A 16,063-nucleotide genomic window follows, 5' to 3' on the forward strand; every position below is an offset into this window, starting at 1 on the left:
TGTCACTGCATTTCATTACCAGGCGGTACATACTGACGATGAAGCATCCTGTTCCTTTCACACTGCGTGGCTTTCCTAGAATTCTCCAAATAAACCGAAGCTGACCATGTTCCTTCCCAACCATCGACATTACGTGATGGTTCCACTTCATTAGCTTTGCAGCTCTACGTGTTACGGAGGGGTTACTTCAAACCGTTGTTACGCGAAAACCCTGTAAACTCGGAAGAGGAATTTGATGGTGGGGTCCTAGCTACACGTCCTTCTGTTCAACAGACAACAGGTGTTACAGTGAGAAGGTGGAAAATTTTATTCACTCATTAGTATATATAGGGTATCATCGGTAAAAAATTTTGAAGTTTATGTCGATTAAACAACGAAATATTCCTTTTGGTTATTTGTTATATTGGTGCACTATACGTAAAAACTCATAACAGCCAAATGAAAATATACTAACTCCTGTGTGTCACCCTGCATGATGAGGAAAGAAAGCGGCCATCCTTTATGAAGGAACTACCCTGGCATTTACCTTGACTTATTTAGGAAAATCATGGAGAAACGAAATGTGCGGCTCTATGGGGATTTCAACTTAGTCTTTCCAAATGTGACTCCAAAGTGCTAACCGCTATGCCACTTTGCTCGGCACGTCGGACGTTTCGGTGATGTTAATGAAGGAGTATTATTGGCCATTACGAAAGGTCATTACGAATAAAGCAGGTGAAAGAATTTGTTCAGTGAGAGACAGTGGAGACGTAGAACCTTTGTTTCTTTTTGTGGCCAGAATTCGACCAGAGGGACGTTGTGGCGCAGGTGCTGAGCTTCCTATCGGCGGGCTTCGAGACCTCCGCCTCGACCATGATGTTCACACTATACGAGCTGGCCCTGAACCAGGAGCTGCAGCAGCGCATCCGCCAGCAGGTGAAGGAGGTGGCCGCCAAGCATGGCGGCATCACGTATGAAGCGATCGCGGAGATGACCGACCTCATAAACACCGTCAACGGTGAGTGTCTCGTCATTTATTCTTTTATCCTCTAGAGCTAGAAGGAAACACACAAACCTGTAGCTACAAATATATACTTACAAATCACTACACAACATCTCTGGGTAATTACAATTAAATTGACATTGTTCCGACTGCTGCAGTGCGGGATGTATACATCGCAGGGTGCTGAGGCAACGTAGGTATGCTCGTTAATCGATGCACTGCTGATGCACGCTGAAGAAATAGTAGTTCCACTTTCTGCTACCAGGTGAAAACACGACGCAGTAAATGTGAAATGTTTCCTGTTTTGGAGTCAGTACAATGTTTGTCTCTTGGCGACATGCTTTGATTTCTTTTATGAAGTGACTGTTGGACTAAAGTGTTAGGAAGGTTGAGGTTTAATATAAAAAACGTAGTGACACTGTACTTCTGGTAAAGTTGTTTAATCAGAAAGCTGGCAATAGCAGCGCTACATTTCTGGAATATCGCCGACAGAGACAGCTGAAGAGGCTCCATGTCAATAAATGGGCCAAAGAATGTGATCAAGAAATCTGAAGAAACAAGTGAATTAGGTAGTGCAGCAGGAAGAGAGAGGCGGGCCATTCCCATGGCGGTTGTTGATGCCTCAGATTCTGCAGCCAGTGCTCAAGCTGCATCACGGAAATTGTCTCTCCAATGATCAGCAGTTCAAAGAATTTTTGCGACGCATTTTACACCGATATCACTACAGGATGCAGAATGAGCGCCAAATGCAGCCCCCAGATAGGCTACAAAGACTTCACCTTTCTTTTTTTGGCACTCATGGAAATGGATGACACGTGGCCTGGGAAAATTCTTTGGACGGACGAGGCAAATTTTACTCTAAACTCTAACGTGAATGCACAGAATGGTCGCATATGAGGTTCTTCTCCGCCGTATGTTGTGCAGGAGAATCCAGTGCACTACAGTTATGTGACTGTGTGGTGTGGTTTCATAAGATCTTTCATTTTTGGTCCGCTTTTCTTCGAGGGGAAGGTATCTCATGTCCCTGTTAGATATACAGTGACATCTGCACATTATTCCAGATTTGTATGAACGCAACTGTGTCCACACATCTATTTTCATACAATATAGGATGACACCTCATTTCGCTTGCTAGGTGAAAAATTTGCTTCGAGAAACTTTTGGAAACGACCGCATCATCCCTAGGCAATTTTAAAACGTGTGGTTTCCCAAATCCCCCGACCTAAATCCTCGTGACTAGTGGTTGTTGGAATACCTGAAAGATCGACTTTATCAGGGATGCATTCGGATTCTTCCTGATCTGAAGGATAGCATACGACGACACATCGTTGTAATTACACTGGATATGCTGTGAGCAACTGTTGACCATACCAGGTTACAGATGCAGTATGTTGCTGAGTCGGGAAAACATATTGAACACATGTAGTAACTTATAAACACATCCTAATAAACGTGCTAGAACCACCGTGATCATGTGTTTGACCCTTCCTCGCCTTTTCCTGCACCCATACCACATTTTTCTGTTTCCAGCGCTACATTTTCACCAGTTTGTAGAAAGTGGAACTATATTTTTTTTCAGCGTACTTCGCGAGCGCATGAATGTATCTACGTCGTTTCAGCACCGTACAATGCACAGCCTCCACTGCAGCCCTTAGAACAATGTCAGTTTAATTACAACTAAGCGGTACATCTACTTTTACACTTCACATGCCACCATATGCTGACAGGTACGCAGTGTCCTTGATGAATTTCGTTTTAACGGCATTGGGCTACGGTCTAAGGAGCATTTCTGTGCTTATCGTTTCGCCTTCTAATGCTAAAGCCATAACCAGAGGATATAAAGACTGAGACAGCTGCAGCAAATTTAAACAAGGCTCTGAAAGAAAGTAGAACCATTTATATATTTCCACGCAACGGACAGTTCACGAGTCAAACGCAAGTTTATGATAATAACTAAAAAAATTCCTTTACAAGGTCAAGATAGCACCCTTTGTTAGAATGGGGACTGTGAGCAGGCAGCAAAATCGTGACATGAGAAATTCAAAACATGAAAACTAACAAATCAGAACAGGTCATGTTCCTGGACAGATGAAAAGAAGCTTCAGAATTAAACAGACAAAAAAAAAAAAGACGTACGAGAGCAGTCAACTCCGTGAAACTAAAGAAGACCTCCAAACAAACAATACCAGGTCTTTTTATAAAAACGTTTAGAACCAAGCTGAATGGATACAACCCCAAGATCGCTGTTTCAAGAAGGAAAGCGGACAAGCCAAGAAAACTACAGAAACTTCACAAATATATTTATGAAACTTCTAAATTGCCCTCAATCCACAGAAAGGTGTATACCACAAGTTGCCCTAAAACCCAGAAGACAACTGTTGCATGTCTTCTGTAACGAACTAACCAGCAATCCTTAAAAGAAATTACTATGACCACGCAATAAATTTGGCAAACTGAGAAAATTCCATACGAGTGAGGAACCCCTTTAATACAGTTACGATTTATAGGGGTATTTCCATTCTCCCTGTCACGTACAACATTCTGCATCAACGTCCCCTGGACCGAGTATAGCTGCTACCTGGCTTCAAAATTGGCGAATATCAAGCAGGCTTCATACCAGATCGGTTTCGACTAGAACAACCTTTAGTTCTGAAACTAATTCTCTAGCATCAACATATTTATAATAAGTAAGTAGATCGAGTCGTAAGTTTTGTAAAATCTGGGAAGGAACAATAGCCTGCAACTCTCTCTCTTTCTGAGAAAGAAGGTCTTGATCTGAAAACCGCTGCTGTTGTTAGTGAAACACTAAGTGATACAAACACTAACGTAGAATTCAAGAGAGAAATGTCGGAAAATTTTGACACTGAAACAGGAGTGAGAGTAGGTGGTGGACTCTACCACTACATTTCAACGGTGTGTTAGATAAAGTAATCTAACAGTGCCGAAACCTAAAATAAGAGTTTAAAATTGGCGAACGAACCAAAATAAAAGACCTGGTATTTGAACGCTTAGCTTTTGCATACTGTCTGGTGATTCTGTGTCAGCGCAAGTGGTGCAAAAACAACAGAATTCTTAAATAAACAGCACGGATAGCGGGACTCCAAATATCAACTGAAAAAAAGTACACGCAGCTGCTTGGTTAACCATAATTCTAAAAACTAAATATGAATGACATCTATAACAAAAAATGCATCGCAAAATGCGCCAAACTGAGTCATCAAACGAGAGTGTCTTTATGGGCTGAAACAGAAAGATGGACATTGAAGAAAACAATGAGAGAGAAAGAAAAGTAATCAAGGAAACTTTAGGTGCAAATTATACTGAAGAGAGAACATACAGGTCAAGATAAAATAAACAAATTGAAAAGCATACCAACATTAATTTCGATATAAAGAAAGGCTGAAATTGTATGGGCATATTAAAAGAATGGAACCAACAAGATTAATTAGATAGGTTGTGGAATTCTATGAAAGCTGCAGTAAAGCTAAAATTGAAACAATAAAATGGTGAAGTTAGAGAAAACCTAAAGCAACCAGAAGCAACACAACTGGCTATAGCAGATCGAAAAAAAATTCAAGAATAAAATCAACGTTTGGGTAGTTGCCTGGCAGTAGGACCTAAGACGAGCGAAAAGCTTGGTCTGGTGAGCGGAAAAGATCACATTCTGAGATAATGGCTGTAATATAGGAGAGAATAAAAGCTAAAAGGAAACCCCTCGGTAATGCCCCTGTTGTCCAGTAGCACCCAAACATGAATAATAATAATAATATTTGCACCAATACTGCTAATAATAATATAATTTTTAGATGCAACAACTAACTGGGCTAACCTAACTGCTACTGAGTGATTTTTTAAAGAAAGTGTCAAAAATTAAGTTATGCAGTGCTTTCATACCGAGTTAGATGGTATTAGTTCCTTTTAGCTATCCCCCACAAAAATTTGTTACGTCACTGCGAATGAGAGCTGATTGCGACTTCCCACAAATGTTAGTAATGTTGGTGATAATTTCGAAAAAGGAAACTTGAAGCAAAAATTTAAATCTCACTAGAGGACTTAACAAGGTAGCCTGTAAGTGAAATAACTGATACGAAAAGAATCGGATAATTTGAAGGAATTATACACTACTGGCCATTAAAATTGCTACACCACGAAGATGACGTGCTACTGACGCGAAATTTAACCGACAGGAAGAAGATGTTGTGATATGCAAATGATTAGCTTTTCAGAGCATTCATACAAGGTTGGCGCCGGTGGCGACACCTACAACGTTCTGAAATGAGGAAAGTTTCCAACAGATTTCTCGTACACAAACAGCAGTTGACCGGTGTTGCCTGGTGAAAAGTTGTTGTGGTGCCTCGTGTAAGGAGGAGAAATGCGTACCATCACGTTTCTGACTTTGATAAAGGTCGGATTGTAGCCTATCGTGATTGCGGTTTATCGTATCGCGACATTGCTGCTCGCGTTGGTCGAGATCCAATGACTGTTAGCAGAATATGGAATCCGTGGTTTCAGGAGGGTAATACGGAACGCCGTGCTGGATCCCAATGACCTCGTATCACTAGCAGTCGAGATGACAGGCATCTCATCCGCATGGCTGTAACGGATCGCGCAGCCACGTCTTAATCCCTGGGTCATGCAGCAGCATGGACTATCAGCTCGGAGACTATGGCTGCGGTTACCCTTGACGCTGCATCACAGACAGGAGCGCCTGCGATTTTGTACTCAACGACGAACCTGGGTGCACGTAATGGAAAAACGTAATTTTTTTGGATGAATCCAAGTTCTGTTTACGGCATCATGATGGTCGAATCCGTGTTTACCGACATCGCGGTGAACGCACATTCGAAGCGTGTATTCGTCATCGCCATACTGGCATATCACCCTGCGTGGTGGTATGGGGTGCCATTGGTTACACGTCTCGGTCACCTGTTGCTCGCATTGACTGCACTTTGAAAAGTGGACGTTACATTTCAGATGTGTTACGACCCGCGACTCTACCCTTCATTCGATCCCTGCGAAACCCTACATTTCTGCAGGCTAATGCACGACCGCATGTTGCAGGTCCTGTACCGGCCTTTCTGGATAAAGAAAATGTTCGACTGCTGCTGCCCTGGCCAGCACATTCTCCAGATGTCTCACCAGCTGAAAACGTCTGGTCAATGGTGGCCGAGCAACTGGCTCGTCACAATAGGCCAGTCACTAATCTTGCTGAAGTGTGGTATCGTGTTGAAGCTTCATGGGCAGCTGTACCTGTACACGCCATCCAAGATCTGTTTGACTCTATGACCAGGCGTATCAAGGCCGTTATCACGGCCAGAGGTGGTTGTTCTGGGTACTGATTTCTCAGGATCTATGCACTCAAATCGCGTGAAAATGTAATCACATGTCAGTTTTAGTCTATGAATACCCGTTTATCACCTGCATTTCTTCTTGGTGTAGCAATTTTAATGGCCTGTAGTGTATGTTGAAGCACGCTATTTCTGTTAGATTACATGTGAACATGTCTACAAAAAGAGCCGAGGACTGAACAGAGTAGTACCACAGCTCTGCGGACGGACTCTTTTCCATGTGCTGCCCGCAGAGGCCCTCCGCATGTACCCCGTGGTCAACTTCCTGGACCGACGCTCGACGCGCGACTACCAGATCCCCGGCACGTCCGTGGTGCTGCCCAAGGACACTGGGGTGGTGGTGTCGGTGCTGGGACTGCACTACGACCCCAAGTACTGGCAGCAGCCGCACCGCTTCCTGCCCGACAGGTTCAGCGAGGAGAACTCCAAGGGCCGGCCCAACTACACCTACATGCCCTTTGGCGACGGGCCCAGGCAGTGCATTGGTAAGTACTGCACTTCCGTCACTCGCATAACACGTTACTTGCATTATATGAGTTATTTCTGGAAACTTTCTTGGGTCATTAAGTGCATTCATCACCAGATCACTACGTTACCGGGTCAGCATACTTCAATAAGGACGTCACACGATGAAACAGACATAGAAGGTCGTCATAATCTACTTCTTCTGCTGCTTACAGCCTGTTCCGTGTTCACTAGAGCCATTCAGTTCAAATGGCTCTGAACACTATGGGACTTAAAATCTGCGGTCGACAGTCCCCTAGACGTAGAACTACTTAAACCTAACTAACCTAAGGACATCACACACATCCATGCCCGAGGCAGGATTCGAACCTGCGATCGTGGCAGCACCGCGGTTCCGGACTGAAGCGCCTAGAACCGCTCGGCCACAGAGGGCAGCAGAGCCATTCAGTCCTCAGTCGTCCTACATCTCACTTTCCTGTTGTATTGTACTGACTACTTGTTTCACTAGTTTGTCTTCCCCTACTCTGTTGCTGTGCTGTATCAATTTTATGCTTCATTACTCTAGTTTTGTTCAAATGTTCGTACCGATTTTCCCTTCGTTTAATAAACACGACAGATACGTATCAGATGAAGTGACTAAGGGGCGCCGCCCGGTGTGGCCGAGCGGTTCTAGGCGCTTCAGTCCGGCAACGCGCGACCGCTACGGTCGCAGGTTCGAATCTTGCCTTGGGTATGGATGTGTGTGATGTCCGTAGGTTAGTTAGGTTTAAGTAGTTCTAAGTTCTAGGGGACTGATGACCTCAGATGTTAAGTCCCATAGTGCTCAGAGCCATTTGAATGATTTGACTTCCCAACCCAACTGCTCTATACTGTTTTCTATCGGTCTATTACAATGCGGGCGAGTGTTGTCATGGAGTAGCATTACTTCCCACTGTTTCAAAAAATGGCTCTCAGCACTATCGGACTTAACTGCTGCGGTCATCAGTCCCCTAGAACTTAGAACTACTTAAACCTAACTAACCTAAGGACATCACACACATCCATGCCCGAGGCAGGATTCGAACCTGAGACTGTAGCAGTCGCGCGGTTCCGGACTGAAGCGCCTAGAACCGCTCGTCCACCGCGGCCGGCTTCCCGCTGTTTTCCTGGTCTTTGTTGTTGTTGGACTGCGTCTGCAGGACGTCTCATTTGTTGACAATAAACGACAGTAGTGAAGGTTTCACCTTGGGGGGAACCAGTTCGTACAACACCATATCGTCGCTCTCCTACCAGATGCATACATTTGTGGATGTGCACAGGTCTTTGTACAGGGAGTTGTTTTTTTTGGGGTGGGGGTGGAGGGGGGGATCTCAACCATTTCTTTCCTTTCCTTCCGTTAGCATAATCGCACCATTTCTCGTCACCGGTAACGATACGGGATAGGAATGGTCTGTGTTGTTCACGAGCCAGTTGATGACCAGCGAGCGGAGATTCATATACAGACTCCCGCTGATTTCTGTGATTTTCACTTAGAGCGTGCAATTCTCATACATCAGAGCATGCACGCAACTATAGCACTATGGTAGAATGGTCCCAGTTCATCACATACGTCAGATCTCGAGCACGCCGATGTGGATCATTGTGGACTGATGCGTTTAAAAGATCTTCATCAAACCGCGAAGGTCTTCGTGAATATAGAGTCACTAACGTGAAATGATCCTCCTTAAAACGAGAAAATCATTCTCTTTCCACGCCCTGTCCAATGACATTATCCTCCCCCGCTCGTGGGACCAGTTATCCTCCGACAACGCCTCACAGACGAGGCATGTCTGTACTTCCTGCGGGTGACGCTGCCTCCCCTGCTGGAAGACGTGCCTCTGGAGGGACAAAGGACAGTGTGGCTGCTACATTACGGCGCTCCGGCTGACTGCTCTGTTGAATGTGGAGCTAAAACACTGGTAGAGGCAGAACACTCCCAATTACGCGGTGTGTCCTCATGTGCATTTCAATCACTAAAACCTACACTTTCAAAGATTTTTTACCTGCACCTTCAAGCAGGTGTGCCGTGTGACCTTTCTTGCTCATTGTCGTCTCAGGGATCGTGTTTTGCACTTTGTCCCCATTTGGCAAAATCACCCTCTGTATCAAGTTATTATCTTATATTAGCTGGTAACGTTTTGTTTTGCACGTTGGTATTCCGGTTGATATAGAATTATTGATCGTTCGTCATTTTGTATTTGTAGTTCACTGTTGCTGTTTGAGCTTACATATTGGCATTTTGTCATTTGGAGACTGGAGCTGTGGCAGCTATAAAATGGAGTGCAAGGAGGAGAAAGCAGTACCTATCCGACGTATTCTTCTCTTTGACTTGAACAGATTGCTGTATGGTGTGTCAGGTGGCAGTTGACGCTAAATAACGAAAAGTGTGAGGTGATCCACATGAGTTCCAAAAGTAATCCGTTGGAATTCGATTACTCGATAAATAGTACAAATCTCAAGGCTGTCAATTCTACTAAGTACCTGGGTGTAAAAATTACGATCAGCTTCAGTTGGAAAGACCACATAGACAATATTGTGGGGAAGGCGAGCCAAAGACTGCGTTTCATTGGCAGGACACTTAGAAGATGCAACAAGTCTACTAAAGAGACAGCTTACACTACACTCGTTCGTACTCTGTTAGAATATTGCTGCGCGGTTTGGGATCCTCACCAAGTGGGATTGACGGAGGTCATCGAAAGGGTACAGAAAAGGGCAGCTCGTTTTGTATTATCACGTAATAAGGGAGATAGTGTGGCAGATGTCATACGCGAGTTGGGATGGAAGTCATTAAAGCAAAGACATTTTTCATCGCGGAGAGATCTATTTACGAAATTTCAGCCACCAACTTTGTTTCCCGAATGCGAAAATATTTTGTTGAGGCCAACCTACATAGGTAGGAATGATCATCAAAATAAAATAAGAGAAATCAGAGCTCGAACAGAAAGGTTAAGTGTTCGTTTTTCGCGCGCGCTCCTCGGGAGTGGAATGGTAGGGAGATGATTGTGGTTCGATGAACACTCTGCCAAGTACTTAAATGTAAAATGCAGAGTAATCATGTAGATGTAGATGTAGAATAGAGGGGTAACAGCAACGGAGACAGCGAAAAACATTTGCATAGTGTATGGGGATAATGCCATTGGACACTGTATGGCAAGAAAATGGTTTTCTAGTTGTAAGGAGGATCGTTTTGAAAGCAGTGACTCTCCACGTTCAGAAACACGTCCGGGGTTTGATGCAAATCATTTCAACGCATTAATCCACAATGATTCATGTCAGTTCCCTCGAGAACTGTGATCATTCCACCATCCCGCACATTTGCATGCAGCAGGGGAGGGTCAAAAGCACGGGGTATGGATACCTTCTGCTCTAAGCTGAAATCACAAAAAATCAGCGGCTCGTCATATCTCATATCTCATATGTGCACCTCTGCTTGTTCCTCATCACTTGGCTCGTAATCAACAGCGACTATTCCTATGCTGTATCGTTACTGGTGACGAGAAATGGTTCCTTTATGTTAATACAAGGAAAATGAAGAAGCTGCTGAGACATCAGAAAGCAGAGACTCCCTGCATAAAGACCTGCGCACATCCACAAAATGTTAGGCATCTGATGGAACATCAACGGTGTTGTGTACCACAAATTGCTTCCCCGAGATGTCACCTTCACTGCTGGCATTTTTTATCAAAAACTGAGACGTTTTGCAGTCGCAGACCAAGAACAACGGCCAGGAAGACTACGTGATGTGATGCTACTCCACGATAAGGTCCCCCCATCCCCCCCCCCCCCCCCCCCAACACTATACAGGAGTTGGTTGAGAAGTAATTCCGCACCCACCTTATTCACCAGATATTGCGCCCACAGATTTTCACCTTGTCTGATACAGAATAACGTTCAAGGGACTTCCTTTCCGCATGGAAATGCGCTCCATACATGGCTCTTCGCTTCAGAACCAAGTGATTTCTACAGCAGCGGAATAGGAAAGTTGCTCTAGCGTTGGCAGGCTGCCGTAAATAGTGAACCAGCATATATTATTGATGACTAAAGCCTGTGCGATGTGCACCTAATGTGTTTATTAAACTTACGAAGAAACGTTACTATTTTAAGCGCCAGACCAAATAATGTGGTCTTGTATGTGATCTATTTCCTTAAAAATTTCATTTTTTTCCGATAGTATTCTTTTTTGTCTTCTTTGTTTATTGTCCAAGTTTAGCTTTCATATATTTGAGTTGTGTAGCCATCACTTTGTAGGCCTACAATTTTAGCGTACTTTAGGACAATATTATGGAAATGGAAGAGGATGTAGATGAAGATGAAATGGGAGATATGATACTGCGTGAAGAGTTTGACAGAGCACTGAAAGACCTGAGTCGAAACAAGGCCCGGGAATAGACAACAGTCCCTTACAACTACTGATAGCCTTGGGAGAGCCAGTCCTGACAAATCTCTACCATATCGTGAGCAAGATGTATGAGACGGGAAATACCCTCAGACTTCAAGAAGAATAAAATAATTCCAATCCCAAAGAAAGCAGGTGTCGACAGATGTGAAAATTACCGAACTATCAGTTTAATAAGTCACAGCTGCAAAATACTAACACGAATTCTTTACAGACGAATGGAAAAACCTCCACCTCGGGGAAGATCAGTTTGGAGTCCGTAGAAATGTTGGAACACGTGAGGCACTACTGACCTTACGACTTAGAAGCTAGAATAAGGAAAGGGAAACCTACGTTTCTAGCATTTGTAGACTTAGGGAAAGCTCTTGACAATGTTGACTGGAATACTATCTTTCAAATTCTGAAGGTGGCAGGGGTAAAATATAGGGAGCGAAAGGCTATTTACAATTTGTACAGAAACCAGATGGCAGTTACAAGAGTCGAGGGGCATGAAAGGGAAGCAGTGGTTGGGAAGGGAGTGAGACTGGGTTGTAGCCTCTCCCCGATGTTATTCAATCTGTAATTGAGTAAGCAGTGAAAGAAACAAAAGAAAAATTCGGAGTAGGTATTAAAATCCATGGAGAAGAAGTAAAAACTTTGAGGTTCACCGATAACATTGTAATTCTGTCAGAGACAGCAAAGGACTTGGAAGAACAGTTGAACGGAATGGACAGTGTCTTGAAGGGAGGATATAAGCTGAACATCAACAAAAGCAAAACGAGGATAATGGAATGTAGTCGAATTAAGTCGGGTGATGCTGAGGAAATTAGATTAGGAAATGAATCACTTACAGTAGTGAAGGAGTTTTGCTATTTGGGGAGCAAAATAACTGATGATGGCCGAGGCAGAGACGATATAAAATGTAGACTGGCAAATGGCAATGAAAGCGTTTCTGAAGAAGATAAATTTGTTAACATCGAGTATAGATTTAAGTGTCAGGAAGTCGTTTCTGAAAGTATTTGTATGGAGTGTAGCCTTGTATGTAAGTGAAACGTGGACGATAAATAGTTTGGACAAGAAGAGAATAGAAGCTTTCGAAATGTGGTGCTACAGAAGAATGTTGAAGATTAGATGGGCAGATCACATAACTAATGAGGAGGTACTGAATAGAATTGGAGAGAAGAGGAGTTTGTGGCACAAGTTGACTAGAAGAAGGGATCGGTTGGTAGGACATGTTCTGAGGCATCAAGGGATTACCAATTTAGTATTGGAGGGCAGCGTGGAGGGTAAAAATCGTAGAGGGAGACCAAGACATGAATACACTAATCAGATTCAGACGGATGTAGGTTGCAGTAGGTACTGGGAGATGAAGAAGCTTGAACGGGATAGAGGAGCACGGAGAGCTGCATCAAACCAGTCTCAGGACTGAAGACTGCTACAACAACAACAACAACAACATATTTCCTTGTCTCGTGTTGCGGTGATCTGTCGTAGCTGCCACACCGTGTATAGACCTCGACATTTTATGTCGTACCACTCTAAGTACCACATATCCATGTGGCACCAAAACACTACCACACAGATTTTGCAGGATGTACTTAAATGATTATGTTCAGAGTATTGCTCCTATGTTTGGCATAGCACACTGTTACAAAGACACCCCTTTGTTGCAGGGATGAGGGCGGGTCAGATGCAGGTGCGTCTCGGCCTGGCGCACATCCTCAGCAACTTCGTCGTCGGTCCCTCGGCGTACACGCGAGTCCCGCTGCCTCTGGACCCCAGGAACTTCATCCGAAGACCAGAAGGGCCGCTGGTGCTCAGCTTCCAGCCTCTGGCGGCGCAGTGACGCGGCGTGTGCAGCCAGTGTTCCACGTGCAGCACCTGCACAATTGGACCGCCACCGTGACAACTCACACGCCTATCTTGCTTCATATGTTTTCACTTCGTTCTGCTTTCAACTTTCATAGACCGGTGGCCTGAAAGGAACACTAAGGAATTGCGAGGGACGTCCTCATTGTAGCCAGGAATACTTGTTATCGAAGTCACATGTACTGCTTCATTAATAACTACTGAAATTACCCTCATAGAACGTAGTCATATTCAGAACATTAGGTATGCCTATCTACTGAAAGAGGTAAATGCGTTTAGGAACTATGTCGCAGTAGCATAATTTCAGTAGACAGTTAAACTGGCACTGCTGTGTAAACATTACATCATAGGGCGGAAATTATTCTAGCCTGGGAGTTTAGGACTGTAAATTGAACTAACTCCCATTTTTTCTGTGAACCGTCTGATTGCACTGTATCGCTTTTCAAGATCTCTCGAATGTCGTTAACTAAATCTGTTTTTAGAACAGACGGTAAGAGTATTATCGACGCAACAAAATACTCGTTCCTCTGTGTACCATCACGTGCAAGAAACTTTGTGTTGATAACTTAATTTGTTCATGTAGTGTATAGTTTATACTTCGTGAACACTCTGTGCATAGGAGACTGCTTATAATTGAATTTTTGCCTATCTTTATGTCTCCCAGCGTGTTAATGGTGGTAGAGAGTTTTGGAGGCAGTCTTCTGATATTATTAACAGGAGACTCCTGTTACGGAATGAGACACTCTTACTATTACCTATATGCACCGGCTAATTGCATTTTTGTGAGCGACATGGAGTACTGTTTACGTAGTTACATTCAATCACTAAAATAACAAAATAATGTATTTTTAATAGGTACACGTTATTTTTTTGTCAGTTCTCTGTGATAAGAATAATGTAAGAGATTGAAAAACTGAAATAAAGCAATTTTTCTTAAAATGTATGTGTATAATTTAACGCATTTTAATTCAAAATATTTCTTTGATATACTTCAGTATTAAAGAAAAACAATGAACAGTTTGAGAAAACACGTACTTTCTGCAATGTGTCCACCTCTGCCCCTCGATACACGTTCTAAATGAAGCATATTGAATAATAAATGAGAGATATAAAAGGACAAGGACAATATTTCTCGGACTGACAGAAAGGCAGCTTGCAAGTAATTTTTTTACCTTATGTTGGTACGTGTTTCACAATGCAAGCAAAGCATCATTTACGTTTTCGAAATGTTTTGCAGTAAAGAGCCCTTCAAGGTATGTTTGTTTCCAATATATGATGCTTTCTTCGTTTTGGACGGTCTATTGCTAACGGAACGGCATCGAAAACTGATGGTTTAGACGCTAGCTTGAAGGAGGAAACCAGATGGCGCTATGGTTGGCCCGCTAGATGGCGCCGCCATAGCTCAAACGGATATAACTGCGTTTTTTTAAAATAGGAACCCCCATTTTTTATTACATATTCGTGTAGTACTTAAAGAAATATGAATGTTTTATTTGGATCAATGTTTCGCTTTGTGATAGAGGGCGCTGTAATAGCCACAAACGTATAAGTACGTGGTAACACGTAACATTCCGCCAGTGCGTACGATATTTGTTTCGTGATACATTTCCCCTTGTTAAAATGTACCGTTTACCAATTGCGCAAAAGGTCGATATCGTGTTGATGTATGGCTATGGTGATCAAAATGCCCAACGGGAGTGTGCTATGTATGCTGCTCGGTATTCTGGACGACATCATCGACATCTACATCTACATCTACAGTTATACTCCGCAAGCCACCCAACGGTGTGTGGCGGAGGGCACTTTACATGCCACTGTCATTACTTCCTTTTCCTGTTCCAGTCGCGTATGGTTCACGGGAAGAACGACTGCCGGAAAGCCTCCGTGCGCGCTCGAATCTCTCTAATTTTACATTCGTGATCTCCTCGGGAGGTATACGTAGGGGGAAGCAATACATTCGACTTCTCATCCAGAAATGCACCCTGTAGAAACCTGGACAGCAAGCTACACCGTGATGCAGAGCGCCTCTCTTGCAGAGTCTGCCGCTTGAGTTTGCTAAACACCCCCGTGATGCTATCACGCTTACCAAATAACCCTGTGACGAAACGTGCCGCTCTTCTTTGGATCTTCTCTATCTCCTCTGTCATCCCGACCTGGTACGGACCGTTCGCCGGATAGTTACGTTATTTAAGGAAACAGGAAGTGTTCAGCCACATGTGAAACGTCAACCACGACTTGCAACAAATGATGATGCCCAAGTAGATGTTTTAGCTGCTGTCGCGGCTAATCAGCACATCAGTAGCAGACAAATTGCGTGAGAACCGGGAATTTCAAAAACGTCGGTGTTGAGAATGCTACATCAACATCAATTGCACCCGTATCATGTTTCTATGCACCAGGAATTGCGTGCCGACGACTTTGAACGTTGTGCACAGTTGTGCCACTGGGCACAAGAGAAATTCCGGGACGATGACAGATTTTTTGCACGCGTTCTTTTTAGCGACGAAGCGTCATTCACCAACAGTGGTAACGTAAACCGGCATAATATGTACTATTGGACAAAGGAAAATCCACGATGGAAGCGATAACTGGAACATCAGCGACCTTGGCGGGTTGATGTATGGCGCGGCATTATGGGAGGAAGGATTACTGGCCAGAATTTTATCGATGGCTTTCCAAATGTTGCAATGTATGCTGATTTCCTACGTAATGTTCTACCGGTGTTACTACAAGATGTTTCACTGCATGACAGAATTGCGATGTACTTCCAACATGATGGATGCCCAGCACATAGCTCGCGTGCGGTTGAAGCGGTATTGGATAGCATATTACATGACTGGTAGATTGCTCGTCGAAGCACTATACCATGGCCCGCACGTTCACCGGATCTGACGTCCCCGAATTTCTTTCTGTGGGGAAAGTTGAAGGATATTTGCTATCGTGATCCATCGACAATGCCTGCCAACATGCGTCAGCGCATTGTCAATGCATGTGCGAATATTGCGG

At 43.8% G+C, this 16,063-nt stretch overlaps 1 protein-coding gene across 2 annotated transcripts in view; it reads left to right on the forward strand.

The window, feature by feature from the left end:
* Positions 1 to 13,998, forward strand: part of LOC126284320 (cytochrome P450 6j1-like) — a 51,613-nt gene extending 37,615 nt beyond the window's left edge. Inside the window, exons 6-8 of one of the 2 annotated variants that reach the window (XM_049983159.1) lie at positions 779 to 997; positions 6,564 to 6,815; positions 12,862 to 13,998. In XM_049983159.1, coding sequence (XP_049839116.1) covers positions 779 to 997; positions 6,564 to 6,815; positions 12,862 to 13,034 — 644 coding nt within the window. In that variant the 3' untranslated portion in view covers positions 13,035 to 13,998. The remainder of the gene's footprint in view (positions 1 to 778; positions 998 to 6,563; positions 6,816 to 12,861) is intronic. The other variant, XM_049983160.1, reaches the window with a different exon arrangement.
* Positions 13,999 to 16,063: the final 2,065 nt, after the last annotated feature.

The sequence above is a fragment of the Schistocerca gregaria genome, chromosome 8 (assembly GCF_023897955.1).
Source record: "Schistocerca gregaria isolate iqSchGreg1 chromosome 8, iqSchGreg1.2, whole genome shotgun sequence".
Classification (NCBI taxonomy): Eukaryota; Metazoa; Arthropoda; class Insecta; order Orthoptera; family Acrididae; genus Schistocerca; species Schistocerca gregaria.